This window comes from Ornithorhynchus anatinus, chromosome 11 (genome assembly GCF_004115215.2).
Source record: "Ornithorhynchus anatinus isolate Pmale09 chromosome 11, mOrnAna1.pri.v4, whole genome shotgun sequence".
NCBI lineage: Eukaryota > Metazoa > Chordata > Mammalia > Monotremata > Ornithorhynchidae > Ornithorhynchus > Ornithorhynchus anatinus.
The window spans coordinates 16,370,534-16,388,806 of record NC_041738.1 but is presented as its reverse complement, the minus strand read 5'-3'; the positions used below and the strand labels follow the sequence as shown (position 1 = coordinate 16,388,806).

Below are 18,273 nucleotides of genomic sequence, written 5' to 3'. Positions count from 1 at the left end.
CTTTTATTGAGCTCTGTAGGGAGCTTAGCACAGATCATTAGGAGTTGGCTGAATTATGAAGTGCTCCCAATTTGAGCGCTGATGCTCTCATCATGGAAACCTTTCTTACTTGGGATTAAATTTTCTCTTTCCTCTTGGTGACTAGTCAGAACTGCTATGCACATACAATATCCCCATGCTCTTCTTTGTTCTTGCCATTTCTTACCTGCTCCCCCATTCCAGGCTCTGCCAGCTCTTTCCAAGGCCCAATCCTCACTTGCTTATTCCAGTAATAACTTTTGGTCTCAAACCTCATCATCTCAGAAGCCACATAGCAGCCCTCCTTCAGAAGGCTTCCCATTTTTCTACTCCTTTTTATTCCTCTGCTCATCATCTCTTCAGTAAGAGATCAGGAAGCTGTAGGTCTTTCTGAATCTTTCTTCTAGGTAATCATGAAAGGATCAGATTCCTAGGCGTTGTTTCCCCTTCATAAAGAGATCCCAGGAGATTGGTTGGGATCAATTCCCAGCTCCCCGAAGAGATCTTACCAGTGTTAATGAAACGTACCAATCACAATGACAGTCACTTTCTTGGTCCTCACTGGTTTGGTGTAATACAAACACTGGTACACACCTTCGTCTTGGACAGTTATGTTGGACACTGAGATGGAGAGATGGTCCTTGGAGTGGTTGACGAGCTTGTATTTGCAATCTTTTAAAACTGTGGAAGAAAAAAGACAGTTATTCAAGCAGGATTTGAGCCCCTCCGTTCAATGCAGATAGGCTCACTAGATTGTTAGGCCACGAGAATAACAGTGGATCTTTCCCATTCAGAGGGAGGAATATTGTTTCTCACATTTTTTTGTTGCTTTAAGATGAACTCTGATGTAATTGATTGGACTCATCTCAACAAACCAGGGTGGCTTGGACTGGCTTATTTCGAAGAGAACAAATCTTCATTGTTGAGCTCAGGCCCATGACAGGAACCCAACTGCTCAGCCAGAATGGGAGGAAACCCACCCACGGAGCCCATGTTTATATTTAGCCCATGGGGGAAAGAAGGCCAAAATCTGGGTCTTTGCTTTTCTTTAATTAGTTAATTTGACCCACATGATGGCAAATTGCTTTCCTAGTTTGTCCTAGTGTCTTCTTGGACATGTCTTCTGAACAAGGACAAAGAAAGGTGGCCTTAAAATACATCATCTAGTCCATGAACTCATTTGCAGCTGCAACCTTAAGCAGTTTAATAATTTGCGGTAATTTTCTTAATCCCTGCCAACTGCAGGGAAACAAGCACCAAAGATGTGCAGCTTGGAGCATTTTGAGCTGAAACAAGCATTCAGCTGAGCCACAACCACAGCCAGTTTGTTTCAGAGAAATGAACTGAAATTAGGGAACCGGGCCATTGATCTGGGATACTGAAATGCTTCAGAAATGATTTAGTGGGGAGTTATGGCAGTGGTTTCGGTTAAGCGATTACTATGTTCCAAGCACTGTACTAAGTACTGGGGTAGATCCACAATAATCAGGTCCCACATGAGGCTCAAGGTCTAAGGGAGAAGGTGAACAGGAATTTAATCCCTGTTTTACAGAGGAGAAAACGGAGGCCCAGAGAAGTAAAGTGACTTCCCCAAGATCACCCAGCGGACAGGTTGGTAGAGCCAGAATTACAGCTTGGGTCCTGTGCCTCCCAGGCCTGGGTGCTTTCCACTAGGTCATGCTGCTTCTTGCAGGGGGTCTTCTTGTGCTTTTAAGTTGGGAGTTTTGTGTGCAAATCTCAAATCAATAGCACGAGACTAGGTCAGCGGGGAAGGTGGTACAAATTTTTAAAGCAACAGTGAGCCTCAACCCTCTGAGCAGATGGGCCCTCTCATCTATTTCTGGTCTTCCATCCTGCTGACAACATTTGGGCAATGCATCAGCTGTTCAGGTAACCTTCCATGGTGTAGTGGATAGAGTACAGACTTGGGAGTCAGAAGGTGATGGATTCTAATCCCAGCTCCCCCCCTTGTCAGCTGTGTGACTGTGGGCAAGTCACTTAACTTCTCTGTGCCTCAGTTACCTCATCTGTAAAATGAGGATTAAGACTGTGACCCTCACGTGGCACAACCTGATTACCCTGTATCTACCCCAGCGCTTAGAATAGTGCTTTGCACATAGTAAGTGCTTAACAAATACCAACATTATTATTATTACAGTGCCTGACACATAGGTGCTTAACAAATACCATAATTATTATTTTTATTACTATCTAACCTCATGGCCACCACACTCACTCCCAGACTCCTCTTTTCCCAAACCCGGGGGGGGGGGGGGTCCTGCTGATGCTGTTGTCATTGCAAGGATAGTGTTTCCATGAGAACTGGTGGTCTAGGAGCTGGTGTCAATGTGATGATCTCTAGCTGTTCATTCATCTTGACTTGGCAAGAAGACAAGATGAGTGCCTCATTCCCAAAGCGAGTAGTTTGGCTAGATCCAGAGCAAATAGAGTGGAAGGGGGAAAGGGGGAGGGGGGAGGAGGGAGATAGGGATAGAGGAGGAGAGGAGGGGAGGAGAGAGAGAGAGAGTACACACACACCTTTAATAAATGAAAGCCCCAAATCCTTCCATCGGCTTGTTGAAGGCACCTGGGCTGAGGCTGTGGAAGCCACCCTATTTAAAGTCTTCATTAGGATGGCCAACTACCTCCTCTGTCAGAGCACTGAATTAGGCCTGGGGTGAGTTCAACAGAGGGTAAGTGATACAGTCTCTGTCCTCCGGAGCTGTTTTATATCAACCCCTCTGAAATGGGTGGTTCCCTCATTTCCTGCTAAGTCTGGAGAGAGGGGTGAGTGATTAAGATGGGTGGAGGCAGGTGCCTCTTCTGCCTGCTTCTCTCCTGTGAAAGCTGCAATAGTTGGAAGAGATGGAGGAGGAGAGGGGTGTGTATGCAGTTGGGGGGAAGAAGGGAGGGAGATGGAGAATTGAATATAAGTTACTTCTCCCTGAGTCCCTTCTCCCTCACTAATGCTTAGTAAGAAAGGGAAGTAGAAGAGCAGGGGGATGGGTTTGGAGACCAGGGTTCCACCACAAGAACAGAAAAGTCCAGCCCAGCCTGGCCCGGGCCCCAGCCCAAGCCTGTCTTACCCTGCCTGAGCTGTTCAGGGAAACATTTCAAACCAGTAAAGCATCAGCAGGTGAAAGTTAGGCAGTGGTAACCGAGACCTCTGTAACCCCAGGTCCTTCGATAAGCCACTCTGGTGGGATTTCCATTTCACTTACTTCCTGTAGCAAAGCAACTACTCACCAGACGCCTGTGCTGGGGTGTGATTCAGATGCTGCAGAGGGTGGGCATGGCAAGCCCACCCATTTAGTGACTCAGTGTTCCTTTTCTCCCCAACCTGGCTCAAAAGCGGAAAATACCTCCCACAGTAGTGTTCCCCTTTCCTCTCGCTTACCCTTTTGCTGGTTGAAGAAAATGGTGAATCCTGATGGGGCCATCCACTGCAGGGATGATTTGTCAGCCTGAGGGATGGCACACTTCAGAGTGAGTGTCCGCCCCTCCACTATGGTGAACGTCTCAGTGCGGCTGGTGAGAAATGCCTCTGTTGAAGACAAACAAGAGTGGTGACAGGTCAGTGGGCTTGACCCACCTTTTCTTCAAAGGTGACTTGGAGATCTGATGGCTTTTCCTGGAGAATTGTATTGGTTGAGGTCACACCAATAAGGAGGAACTTCCTGGCATTGGAGATTGTTCATGCTGGGGATGGGTGATCAAGAGAGAGGGGGCCACTTCTTCTTTGGAAGGATTTAAAAGGAGGAGGGATTCTTAATAGGCTTGGGTGGGTCATATGGAGTCCTTCCTGGAGGTAGGGTTATGAACCTGTATAACTGCTTTGAGTTCTCATGCAAGGAAGAAAACCAAATTTAATCAGGACCCCGGAGACCTGAGTTTTAGTGTTGATTGGTTGACATAATCCCTGTCCTAAAATGATTCCTGAATAGGATGATAGGCACTTTGGGAGGAGCAAAGGGGTCCATTGAGTGCATTGGAGCAGTGTAGGTCATGTACCTGGCTAGGGTGAATGTTCTTTCCAAAGAGATTAATTTACTACCAAGGAGCATCTTTAGGCCCGGGAAGGATTGAGATGAATAGTTTTTGTTCAACATTGGTGTGGGTTGGATTTGAGTGAGAACCTAGTTTTAAATAAGCTTTGTGTCCTCTGAGTACTATGGGATCATGGTTAAGTTACTTAACATCTCTGGGGCTGTTTTTCCAGATTGAAAGTGGTAACAATAGTCACTCCTTCCCCTTCTTTTCTCTGGCCTAACAAAGAGGAATATCAGTAATAATAATGGCAGTTATTCATTAAACGCTTACTACGTGCTATACTCTGTACTAAGCACTGGAGTAGACACAAGATAATCATGTTGGACTCAGGCCCTGGCCCACATGGGGCTCAGTCTAAATACGAGGACAAACAGGCATTGAATCCCAGTTTACAGATGAGGAACTGAAACTCAGTGGAGTTTAAGTGACTTGCCCAGTGACACCCAACAGACAAGTAGTGGAGCCAGGTACTCTGACTCCCAAGCCCGTTATCTTTCCACTGGACATCACTGCTCCCTCGACCAGATGTCAGAATAATTGCTCGTTGATCCTCTGAAGGAGAATGAGTGCTACTGCTCTCATATTTTTACGTTTGTCACTTTCCAGATGAGAATGCCTTTCTAAGATTCTGCATTCATATCTCTTGCTCACACTCCTCTGTATCAATTGAGATGGATTTGAGCTTAAGATGAGATCCAATAATCTCTCATCCCACAGAGGTTAATAAGCAACAGAAAACATGAAACCCAATTTTAGCAGTATCAATCAATCAATGGTATTTGAGCATTTACTGCGTGTGGAGTAATGTACTAAGCATGTGGGAGAGTTGGTAAACACAATCCCTGTCCTAAAATTATTCCTGAATAGAAAGATAGGCACTTTGGGAGGAGCCAAAGATCCATTGAGCATATTGGAGCAGTGGTCTGGCTAGGGTGAATTTTCCTCCCAAAGTGATTTAATTTACTATCAGGAAGCATCATTTGGCCCGGGAAGGATTGGGATGAATAGCTTTTGTTCATCACTGATGTGAGTTGGATTTGAGCGAGAACCTAGATGTAAATAGCTTTGTTTCTTATTAGATCCCAAGAATCTCTTTCGCTTGAAATAAATCATATCCTCCCCACCCCCATTTTATAAAACATTGGTGAAGTTGTAACATTCAATATTGTCAAAATGTCCAAGTCTATGGTATGTAGAATGTGGAATGAAGATGTTTTATGAATAAGTGGCATTATCTGGTCCCCAACTAAACCTTCCCTTGAGGTCTTCTGAACAGCAGTAAATGTGCCACAACGAAGTAAATCAGAAGTTAAGGAAATTTATTTTTCAATCAGTTCTCTTTTTGGAAAGTTTATAGCAGCCTCCAGGAGAAATTGTTTATCTCACTCCCTGAGCAGGGATTTTAGAGAATCACATTTTTAGAGGGAACACCGGGCTCCTGGTCCTTTAAGGAAAAGCCCAGCCAACTCCATTCTGTTGATGTGTAGGCTTCTTGATGATCTGGCAAGGGAGGGCGACCCTCAAGAACTGGAAGTTTACTAATAAATGGGAGTTTATGGGGTATCATGTCCTTCTCCTGGGAGCACAGAGCCTAGAAGAAGCATTGTCTCAGTAGAACAGAAGACCATGTGAAATTACCACTAGACCAGGCTCCCAACCAATGTGCTGCTTGCCCTCTTTACACCAGACCTCATGGTGAGGGATGAATGCTTTCAGAACCCTTGATTTGCCTTTTCCATTCTCAAAATATCCCTGTTTAGGAGGGAGAAGGCAGGGACTTCCGTTTTCTAGATGAGCAACTAGGGGCCTGGAGAGGGAAAGTGGCTTGTCCAAGGTCAGCCAGAGAGTCAAAATCACAAAGGAGACTACAACCAAGTCCACAAGCTCAGATCCCATCCTGTAGTTGATGTCAAGGATTAGGCAGAATTTGTCCATAATGGGAAATGCTTAGGGCAGGACATCTGCCCTGTGAGCTACTTTTCCCGCAGTCTGCCGGAGTACAGATATAGATGCTGCTCCATAATTGATCTGGGATACTGAAATGCTTCAGAAATGATTTAGTGGGGAGTTATGGCAGTGGTTTCGGTTAAGCGATTACTATGTTCCAAGCACTGTACTAAGTACTGGGGTAGATCCACAATAATCAGGTCCCACATGGGGCTCAAGGTCTAAGGGAGAAGGTTTAATCCCTGTTTTACAGAGGAGAAAACTTATCTGGGCTTCAGTTATTTCCTCTGTTCAGTGAGAATTCAAAAACCTTTTCTCCCTCCATAGATTGTGAGCCCTGTGTGGGACAGAGACTATGTCCAACCTGATTATCTTACACGTACTCCAGATCTTGGTTCAGTGCTTGGCACATAGTAAGCGCAAAACCTACCACAGTTATTCCTGAGGCTTAATAAATATCATAATTGCTATATTCACTAGGTCTTTATGGACCAGTAAAAATAAAGGACATTCTTTGTCCACCCCAGCACCCATCTTGAGGAGGTCTTTCCTCCGCTGATTCTGACAAAGACTTAAACCCACCACCCAGTCAGATCACAACATTTCATGAGGAAATGTTTATCTGGGGATGTGATGATCTTTTTCCTCTCACTGGGTTCCAAGCCTTTGCTCTCACCTTCACACTCATACATTTTTGGTCTGTAGACCCCAGGCCTGGGTGCGCAACAGGAAATGTCTGTGGAAAGGTAGAATGGCCCCCTGAAAAACCACAGACCTCCTGCAAGGGTCTGGGCTTCAGCTGCTGAGCTGTTTGAAATTTGCTAATTGAGCCTGGGGTGGGGGTAGGGAATTAATCTGTCCAATGTTTGAAATTCTTCCTGATTCTGATACTTCCATTCTCAACAAGGACCCCTCCGATCTGAGATCCATCCTTATCTCCAACTCCAATGGAAGTTTCTCTCTCCCCACTCCCACCCAATTCACTTCACGATCATTATCAATGGCATTAATCGAGTCCTCACCATGTGCATATCACTGTAATAAGTGCTTGGGAGAGTACAATGCACCACAGAGTTGGTAGATACTTTCCCTGCCCACAGTGGGCTTACAGTCTACAGTCTAGCTTCCTCTGCAGCTCACCTTTCACCTCCTCAGTTTTTCCCACTTTCCTTTAGTTTAGTCAGTCCTTGCTGCTGATCACCTCTGCCCTTCTTACTATCTCCCTCATGAGAGTGTACACTTCCTATGGGTAGGAAACACGTCACTTCTTGTTGTTGGGCTTTTCCAAGTGGTTGGTGTCTCTCTTTGCTCCAAGGGGGTGCTCTCTAAACACCAATTAATCACACCTAGCTTGCTTTTGAGCCTTAAGCAAATCCTGTTCCTGGAACTGTGACCCACAGACTTTTAGTCCACTGTATTCATCAATCAGATGACCCAGAGAGGCGTAAAACAAATCTCTCTCTCTCTCCATTGATTCCTAAGGTCTCCATCAACTGTGTCCTTACTTCCTCTGTATCTCTCCCAAGTACCTAATCTTAACCTGATAACCCACACTGCCTTACTGTTGGGCAGGTGGAAGAGTGAGATTCTGGGACCCAGAGGGCCTGGGTTGTGGTCCTGGCTAGGCAAACAGGGGAAAGCCTGCTGGGGTTTGGCTGTCAGGGGTCAAGGTTTTTTTTTACCAAAAGAACCACCTATGGTTTTTCTCCAGGTGGACAGGCCTAGCAGGAATCCTGGAAAATAGTTGGCTAATGGGAGCCGTGAAGGCCATAATGGCTGCCAAAACAACCACTTGCTGGGTTGTGACCCTCCAGCACAGCACAGGCTCTATGCTGTGGGCACTTTTGCCATGATTGGACCCTGAATGTGCTCTTCTGGATGTGCCATTCTGCTGCCTGCCTCCTTACCCTGTGCACGCCACATCCCAGCAGCAGCAACACAACAAGTAGGGAAGAGACAGTGAGTGGCTCCACAGAAACCACCATTGCGATAATGTCCTCTGGACTAGTTCGCTGTCCTCTTTGTTCTCCATGGGAGACTCCACTCTAACTTGCCAAACCACATCCCTTCTCCAGAGACCGAGAGGGTTTCCATTATTGATTAATCCCTCAGCCTCTTTCACATGACATTATCCTCAATTCATCTCTCTCATTCAGCCCAAATATTCAATCTGTCACCAAATCCTTCACAATAGCTCTACAGTCTACCCTTTCCTCCCTGTCCAAACTGCTGTTGTCCAAGCACTTATAAACTGCTTGACTACTCTTAATAATAATAATAATAATGTTGGTATTTGTTAAGCACTATGTGCAGACCACTGTTCCAAGCGCTGGGGTAATAATAATAATAATGTTGGTATTTGTTAAGTGCTTACTACGTGCCGAGCACTGTTCTACGCGGCTGGGTAGACACAGGGGAATCAGGTTGTCCCACGTGGGGCTCACAGTCTTAATCCTCATTTTACAGATGAGGTAACTGAGGCACCAAGAAGTTAAGTGACTTGCCCAAAGTCACACAGCTGACGAGTGGCCGAGCCGGGATTTGAACCCATGATCTCTGACTCCAAAGCCCGTGCTCTTTCCACTGAGCCACGCTGCTTCTCTGAGCCATGCTGCTACTCTTCTCTGTCTCTCCCCTCTCCAGTTCATATTTCACTCTGCTGCCCAGATTATTTTTCTAAAAAAACTTTTCAGCTACTCCTTAATAACCTCTAATGGCTGACCAACTAACTTCATATTAAATGGAAGCGCCTAGCCATTGGATTTAAGGCATTCAATCAGCTCTCTCCCTTCTTTACCTTGCTGATCTCTCAACCCAACCCGCACTCTTCACTCCTGTAATGTCCAAGTGTTCACTGAATTTTTGAACTCCGCTGTTTCACTGAAAACCTCTTGCCTAAATCCCTCTGTAGACAGCCCTCCCACTGCAGATAGCACCACCATCCTTCCTATCACCTTGGTGTTATCCTCAACTCATCTCTCTCATTCAACCCACCTATTCAATCTATAACTAAATCCTGTTTGATCAGCCTTCAATAAAATTACTAAAATCCTCCCTTTCCTCTACATCCAAACTGATATCACGTATATCTAAGCACTTATCCTGTCCTACTTTGCTTACTGAATCAGCCTCCTTGCTGACCTTCCAGCCTCCTGTCTGTCTCCACTCCAGTCCATATTTCACTCTGCTGCCCAGATCATTTTTCTACAAAAATATTCAGTTCATGTTTCCCCACTCCTTTAAAGCCTCCAGTGGTTGCCCAGCCACCTTTGCATCAAACAGAAACTCCTTACCATAGGCTTTAAAGCACTTACTCCCTCTTACTCCCTCCTACCTCACCTCACTGCTCTCCTATTATAACCCAAAATGCACACTTCGCTCTTCTAATGCCAACCTACTCACTGTACCAGGATCTCATCTATCTCACCTCATACCTCTTGCCCACATCCCTGCCTTTGGCCTGGAACACTCTCCCTCTTCATATCTCACAATTACTCTCTCCACCTTCAAAGTCTTCCTTTGACTCATCCAGGAGGCCTTCTCTAACTACGCCCTTATTTCCTCTTTTCCCATTCCCTTCTCCATCACCCCGATTTGCTCCCTTTATTCACCCCTCCCTCAGCCCCATAGCAATTATGTACATATCTGTAATTTATTTCTTTATATTAATGTCCATCTGCCCCCTCTAAACTGAGCTCGTTGTGGGCAGGGAATATGACTACCAACTCTGAGATACTGTACTCCATTAAGTGCTTATTACAGTACTCTGCACACAGTAAGCACTCAAACATGATGGATTAACTGATGGGTCCCTCTGGCCTTGCCCATGTCCTCTCTTCATATCCCAAGATCCACCGCTTTCTCCACCTTCAGAGACTTCCTAAAATCACATTTCCTCCAAAAGACCTCTCCTGACTAAGCCTTCAGTTCCTCTATTTACCCTCCCTGTGCATCACCTTAAGCACTTGATATTCACCCAAGGCCCCCAGTGCCAGTCCCACAGCATACTCTCCCATTTCCCCTATCTGTAATTTATTTAATGTCTGTCTCCCCATCTAGTCTGTAAACCCCTTGCGGGCAGGGGTCATGTCAACCAATTCTGTTATATTAGTCTCTCCGAAGCACTTAGTAGAGTGCTCTGCACACAGTAAGAGCTCAATGAAAATAATTGATTGATTCAGTTATTTATTTGTGTTAGGTTGATTGGTTCTCCCTATCATTCTAAAGCGACTCTCTCTTTTTGCCTATTGCAAATGAGTCCACTTATGTCTGCCCCTCTCCTCCACTAGACTGTGCTCCTGAGGGCAAGAACAGGGGTCCTTACTTCCACTGTATCTCTTCCAAGTGCCTAGCACGTGGTCTCTGCACACACCAGGGGTTCAGGCGCTGCCGCTGCTGGAATTGACTTGGAACATGGACAGGGGAAGTGGATGGATAGGGCTTCATTCTTTTTTGAAAATCATCTTAACCACCTTGTCCTTAGTTCAGACATATTTCCTGCTGGGGGCAGCTCAGGCCTGTGAGGGGGTTTTCCAGAGTATTGTAAAAGCCCTGAGGCCTACATTCTCTCCTCTACCATGGATTGGTCCCCACTACAGCCAAATGAGAAGCAGTGTGGCTCAGTGGAAAGAGTCCGGGCTTGGGAGTCAGAGGTCATCGTTTCTAATCCCAACTCCGTCACTTGTCAGCTGTGTGACTTTGGGCAAGTCACTTAACTTCTCTGGGCCTCAGTTACCTCATCTGTAAAATGGGGATTGAGACTGTGAGCCCCAGGGACTGTGTCCAACCCCATCTGCTTGTATCCACCCCAGTGCTTAGTACAGTGCCTGGCACATAATTAAGCGCTTAACAAATACCATAATTATCATTAGTATTATTAAATGATTTATTGAGGCCAGGTTTCTCAAGTACATCCTCCCTGCACTGTTGGTAACTTAAAGCTTTAAAATCTCCTCCTCGGCTGTAAAGAAAGAACCATTTTTGGCTAAGCTAATATTTTTCTTGGCCGGGATAGGAATCGGCTCAAGACCTGTAGTCGTCTTTTGGATCTAATTGGGCAGAACTTGATGCAATTGGTGGGCACTGACCCTTAATAATAATAGTGGTATTTGTTAAGTACTCACTATGGTGCCCCATCACCAGAGTGGATACAGATAATCATGTTAGACTCAGTTCCCGTCCCACAAGAGGCTCCTAGTCTATGGGAGAGAAAGAACAAAGTAACTCAGGCATAAAGATGTGAAGGAAGCAAGGGTCAGAGCCGAATCAGATCCCAGGTTTCTTGATTCAGTCTTGTGCTCTTTCCATGAGGGCCCGCTGCTTCCCCCAATTTTCAATTTGGGATTGTCCAATTACTGCCCAGGTTTTGGAAAGGGAGAAGTTAGTTAAAGTAAAAAGGTAGTTCATGTTTCAGATTTCATTTTTACTTCCCATCATTACTGATTCCAGAGAGTAAAATTTGAGATTTCTTTTTTTTTTTTTAGCAGCAAAACAAAAACACTGTTTTTATCAGTTTCAAGGGGGTGGAATGCCAAACCTAAAAGAGTTTCATATCTCTTGAGCAATAGCAAATGTCCGATTTGGGCGGCATGGCAAACTTCCCAACACAGATGGCCTTTACTGATCTGGAACTGTTAACTCCTACGTAATGCACACTTACCAGAATGAGTCCCTAGTTAAATAGCATCAGACACTGGTAGCCAAAATGGAACCATCATATAAATCTCTAAAGCAAGAAACAGAAACTGCAGTAAAAATGGGATCTTAGAAATGAGGACGGCTAATGGAAAAGAAACAGTGCCATTCATGAAGCTGAGTTCCAAATTCAGTGACTGACAGGAACAAAACATCATTTTTGTCACCAGACCCTGATGAGTTTTGGAAAAATAAGGTTGCGGGCTGGAAGGAAGTGAAAGAGGTTATCAAATTAATTGTAATATTTGTTAAGTGCTTATTATGTGCAAGCACTGCACTCAGTATCAGGGTAGCTATAAGATAAACAGATCAGACACAGTTCCTTCCCAAATAGGGCTCAGAGACTAGAAGGGAGAACAGGCATTGAATCCCCACTTTACAGATGGCAAAAACTGAGGCACAGAGAAGTAAAGTGACTATCTTAAAACCACACAGCAGAAAACATGCAGAGCTGGGATTAAACCAACATCCTCTGACTCACAGGCCCAGGCTCTTTCCACTAGGACCACTGATTCAATAAATTAATTCCCCTGCCTCTGTTTAGGCCTTCATCCAAACCACCCCAGAAAGATAGCCAGTCCCCCTTTTCTTTTGGATCTCACTTCCACCTCCAGCTCGATATTTAGTAAACTGATTTCATTTTTCCTCCTAAAGCTCTTCCATCTTACTTCTCCACTGCAGTTAGCAACACCTCCATTCTCCCCTATTTTCAAAGCCACCCTTGATTTCTCATTCTCTTTCAAATTTCCCATCCATTCTTTTGCTCAAACCCAGCCACAACGTTTCCCAAATCCACCGCTTCCTTTCCATCCAAGCCACCACCACTATGGTCCAAGAGCTTATCATATCCTATTTGACTGCTTTATCAGCCTCCTTGTTGACCTCTCTGCCTTCAGGCTCTCCCCTCTCCAACCCGTGGTTTCACTTTGCTGCCAGTTGATTTTTCTGAAACACTGATCTGATCATCTCTCCATTCATTTTGCTTCAAACAGAAGCTTCTAATTGCTGACTGACTTTAATTCACTTCATCAACTCTGTCCCTCTTATTTCTCCTCTCTCGTCAGTCAATTGTATTTATTGAGCACTTAATCTGGGCAGAGCACTGTACTAAGAGCTTAGGAGAGGACAATATAACAATATAACAGGCACATTCCCTGCCCACAATGAGCTTACAGTCCCAGAGGATAAGCTCACCGTTCCACTACACCTCAGCTCACACTCTCACCTTCTCACTGTGCCTTGTTCTGAATTTCCCATCTCCAAACCCTGGCTTCAACTCTTCCTCCTTCCCAGCACTCCCTTCTCCTTCAAATTCTCCAGACCACAAGCTCTTCTCAACCCTTAAAACCCTTTTGAAATTCCACCTCCTCTAGGAGGCCTGTCCTGGTTAATTTTTCTTCTTCCTAGGTTCCATCCTCCTTCTTATCATTTCAGCACTTTGGCACCAGTTTAGCATCTTTGCTCTCCTTATCTCTCCATTTGCATTTTTGTCTGTACCATGTTACATACTCTACTCTTTGAGCATCTCTCCCCGCTATTTGTAAATTATTCTATAGCATTCAACCCTGCTAGATTGTAATTTCTTCCGTGGCCAGGGATCATGTCTGGTAATTCTGTTGTACTCTCTCTAGTGTTTAGTGCAGGGGCTCAATAAATTCCATTGCTTGAGTGATTGACCTTAAACTGTAAATGTGCAATGCAGTAATTTGGGATAAGTGAAGCAGGAGAGGTTGTTTAGATCTCTAACTGTCATATCAGCTTATTCATGGGCTAAATCTAGATAACAGAATCATCAGAGTTAATTACCCTCCATCAAGCCTTTGGAAAAGCAACATGGCCTAAGTGGAGAAAGCATGGGTCTGGGAGTCAGAGGACCTGGGCTGTGATACTGGATCCACCGTTGTCTGCCGTGTGACCTTGGGTGAGTCACTTACTTTCTCTGTGCCTCAGATCTCTCTCTATAAAATGGGGATTAAGAAGGTGATCCCTATGTGGGACAGATTATATCCAACATGAGTAAATTGTATCTACCCCAGTATAGTGCTTGGCACATAGTAACTGCCTAACAAACACCATTTTTAAAATGCCATTTGGATTCAATCGCTTTAACCCTAAAAAGTCAGAAAGGACAAAAAATTAATCTCACTGTATACAGATGTGTCAAACAAGACAGAGAGCTTGCAGATCCAATACTCTTTACTGGTGGTCTATATGCATTTTTTTCTAGCTCTTTCTGACTGTTATTTTTTTTTTTGCATTAAATCTCCCAACAATTCTCACTAAGACTCCAGGTTGGTTGGCAGTGGGTGAATGATGGATAGAGTGGTCGGCTGAGAAAGAGCTCATCCAAAAGGGAAGCAATTCCAATCTACACCTGTTGAGTCCTGGAACGACCCAACATGACCCAGTCACAATTAAATCTCAGGTAGTAAATGTTCTCTCCATCATCCTCCTTACCTTGCTGTAGCGGGAACCAGGCCAGCAAGCAGAAAACTGTCAACAGGGTCATACTGTGAAGTGCTGCTCGTGACTTGACACCCACTTTCTCAACTTCCTCTTAGCTCTGCAAACACTGAGCAGGGGTGGTTCTTTTAAGGTCGGGAGGGCAGAGTCACTTGTGACTTCATCTTGTCAGTCTCCTACCCCCTTCCCTCTTACCTGCTGCCCTCCTCCCTCGGAAAGTTCCTGTACGCTCTTGAGTTCTCACCCTTCCTTGGGTAGAGGTAAGACACGTAAATACAGCTTTTGTGTTAAAGTTGTTGCCCTATGATGTCACAAATATCGATCTGAACCATTAACCTTTTAAGCCACTATAGAAGCTCTGTAACGATTAATAATGTCTCGCCCCTTAAAACACTTTGTCAGCCTCAGACACACTTGAAAGGTACTCTGTCTAAACTCTTCCTCTTGTTCCTCCTCAAAATTAGCAGTTTGACTCCCCAGCTCTCCCCCATTCAAATGTAAGCTCCCTGAGAAAGGGAATAGGGTATTTGTTAAGTGCTTTGCTGTGTGCCAAGCACTGTGCTAAGCTCTGGGGTAGATGCAGGATATTCAGCTCCAGACAGTCCCCACCCCATAAGGGGCTCACAGACTAACGAGAGAGAGAGAGCAGGTGTTGAAACCCCGTTTACAGAGAAATGAAGTAACTTGCCCAAGATCACACAGTAGTCAAGTGGCGGAGCCAGGATTAGAACCCAGGTCGCTTGACCCTGACCTAGCCACTTGATTATAAGCTCCTCCAGAGCTGGCCTGTGTCCTTCCCTTCCCTTGTCCATTCATGGCAACTAGTCCAGTCCTGATGATGAAAACCTCTGATCTGCAGCTCTCCTGGAATGAGGAAGCTGAAGCCAAGAGAAGTTGAAGAATTTGCTCCAGGTCTCATGCTCTGAGATAGGATTAGAACTTGATGCTCAAACAACAACATAATAATGTAATGATGGTTTTTATAAAGCTGCTTTACTATGTGCCAAGCACTGTACTCAAGTGCTGAGGAAGGTACAAGGTAATCAGGTTCCCACATGGGGCTCACAGTCTAAGGCACAGGCAGGAGAGGGTCGAATTTGAAAAGCAGGGGGGAGTCTTCTCTTGGGAGTCGTCTAAGAAGGACAAGAGAGAGTGAATGAGAAGTGACAGGGAGCTGGGGAATGTAAATGGCAGACATTGAAGAGTGCACACCTGATGGATTCAGTTTTGTCAAAAAGTAGTTGGCCAGGTCACTGGGACAAAGGTCGGCGGGCTGATGGGAGCCAGAGATGTTTCCGGGGGGAGTAAAGGTCTGGAATGGCTGCCCTGGGAGTCAATGAAGAAGCGCTGTTGCTTGAGCCAAAAAGAGAAACGCGTTGGAAGGAAGTGAAGGTGATTTTGAAGTGGCCAAAGTTGGCCTGCGGCCTGGATTCCCACCTACAGTGCTCTGTGGCACGAGCACGCGAGCAGGGAAGCGGACTGTGAACCATGACGCAGGCTGAGAGATCCATCGAGGGGTCGAGTTCAAGGAGGTGGCCCAGATTGAGAGTCTAGATGTGTTCGCTGAGGGGGGAATGTCTGGAAGGGAATCCAGTGAGACATGATGGGCCTGGGGTAAGTAGTTTAAATGTGGAGGCCCCCAAGGGGGGAAGCAATTTTGAGTGAGGGTGTTTAGGCCTGAGATGGGAGGGAAGGAGGCTGTGGGTAGAGAGTGGGTTTTCAGAGTTGGTGAGGTGAGAAATGATACAACTAGTGATATTGAGATAGCTGATTTCCTACTACAGCCCAGCCTGCACACTTCACTACTCTAACGCCAACCCATTCACTAGTGTCCTCTGCCTCACTGTCACCCCCTTGACAAAATCCTCTATTGGCCTGAACTCCCTCCATTCTTATCAAACGATATCACTCTCTCCACCTTCCAAAGCCTTATGAACACCTTCTTTCTGACTAAGCCTTTGTTTTTCCCTCTCCCTTCTGTCACCCTCACGTGAATCTGTACCTTTTTAAGCACTTGCTATCGCCCACCCTCCAGCCCCACAGTACTTTTGCACATATATATATATACACACCACACACATAAGCAGCATGGCTTAGTGGAAAAAGCCTGGGCTTGGGAGTCAGAAGTTGTGGGTTCTAATCCCAGCTCTGCCACTTCTCAGCTGTGTGACTTTGGGCAAGTCACTTAACTTCTCTGGGCTTCAGTTACCTCATCTGTAAAAGGGGGATTACGATTGTGAACCCCATGTGGAACAACCTGTTGAACTTGTATCTACCCCAGTGCTTAGAACAGTGCTTGACACATAGTAAGCGCTTAAACAAGTACCCAATATTATTATTATCCTTATTATATATATATATATTTGTGTATATATACATATATGTATATTTTAATGATATTTGTCAAGCACTTACTTTGTGCCAGTCACAGTTCTAAGCACTGAGGAAGATATAAAGTAATGGTAGTAACCATGTCCCACATGGGGCTTACAGTCTTAATCCCCAGTTTACAGATGAAATGACTGAGACACAGTTTACAGATGAAGGTAACTGACTGGCCCAAGGTCACACCAGCCCTACAAGTGGCTTAGACAGGATAGAACCCAATCCTGATATGATATGATATGGTATTGATATGGTAGACACAATTCTAGTTGGGGAGGCAGAAACTAAAATGAATTACACTTGTCTGTAGTATGACTTTGAGCAAGACACTTAACTTCTCTGTGCCTCAGTTTTCCCACCTGTAAAAATGGGGATGAAGTACATTTTCCCTCTCCTATTTAGATCTCTGAGCCCCATGTGAGACAGGGACTGTGTCCAAACCTGATTATCTTGTATCTACTCTAATGCTTATAGAGTGCTTGGCACAGAGTAAGCACTTAACAGTTAGAACTTTCTGACTCCTAGGTCCATGTTTTATCCAAAAGGGCCATGCTGTTTCTCTACACCTCCATAATTTATTTTAATGTCTGTCTCCTCCTGCCAAGAACATGTCTACCAATTCTGATGTACTCTCCCAAGTGCTCTCCACACAGTAAGGGCTCAGTAAATACCATTAATTGATTGACTGATGGAACCAGAGGATGTCCAAGTTGGTGTGAGGATGGGGTGGAGTGTAGGAGACAGTGTGGCCTTGTGAAAGGACCATGGTACTGACAGTCAAGAGACTTAGGGTCTAGGACTGCTATGCGATGTTGGGCATGTCGCCTAACCTCTCTGGGTCTCAGTTCCTCATCTGTATGATGGGATAAGGTAGACTGTGAGCCCCATGTAGGTCAGGAAATGTCTTTTAATCTGCTAACTTTATAGCTATTCCAGCTACTCCAACACAGCAAGTATTTCAGAAATGGTAGACTGTAAGCACACTGCGGTCCTGGAAAAGCATGTGGCGCGCAAGGAACAAAGCTAACTCTGTTAGATTGTACCCACCCAAGTGCTTAGAAACAGTGCTCTGTAAAAAAAGTAAGTGCCACAGTAAGTACCATTGTTTGATTATTACGGCAATAGATAATATAATGAAGTCTGAAGAGAGAAGTAAGCAGCTGGAGGGCATCGGACCGCCGCACCTGGATGTTCAGGCTCAATCCAGTCGGCGGGAGGAGAGAAGGAAAGAGGATTAGAGAGCAGAGGAGGGACCGGGCAGGGGGAGGTAGGAGGTGGGAAGATGACTGTCACAAGTAGTTGTAGTGGGTGGTAAGGCAAATGGTGTGGGTTTTGATCGATCAGTCAATCAGTTGTATTTATGGAGGCCCTCCTTGGGAGAGTACAAATTGATATGTTAGACCCAATTCTAGTTGGGGAGACAGAAACTAAAATAAATTATACTTGTCTGCTGTGATTTTTGAGTAAGACACTTAACTTCCCTGTGCCTCAGCTTCCTCACCTTAAAATGGGGATTAAGTACCTTTTCTCTCTCCCATTTAGATCTGTGAGGCCGATGTGGGACAGGGACTGTGTCCAATCTGATTATCTTGTATCTACTCTAATGCTTAATAGAGTGCTTAGCACAGAGTAAGCACTTAACAGTACTGTTATTATGACTATGACTATGCTGATGAATGTGTAAGGGGGAAGCAATAGTTTTAAAGATGTATATAT

General features: G+C 45.1%; 1 protein-coding gene across 1 annotated transcript in view; it reads right to left on the bottom strand.

The window, feature by feature from the left end:
* CRTAM (cytotoxic and regulatory T cell molecule) overlaps positions 1 to 14,304 on the bottom strand; it is a 30,040-nt gene extending 15,736 nt beyond the window's left edge. Inside the window, exons 1-3 of the mRNA XM_029074569.2 lie at positions 14,167 to 14,304; positions 3,416 to 3,562; positions 547 to 699 (exon numbers count right to left, since the gene is read on the bottom strand). Of these exons, the coding sequence (XP_028930402.1) occupies positions 547 to 699; positions 3,416 to 3,562; positions 14,167 to 14,218 (352 nt within the window). The 5' untranslated portion in view covers positions 14,219 to 14,304. The remainder of the gene's footprint in view (positions 1 to 546; positions 700 to 3,415; positions 3,563 to 14,166) is intronic.
* Positions 14,305 to 18,273: the final 3,969 nt, after the last annotated feature.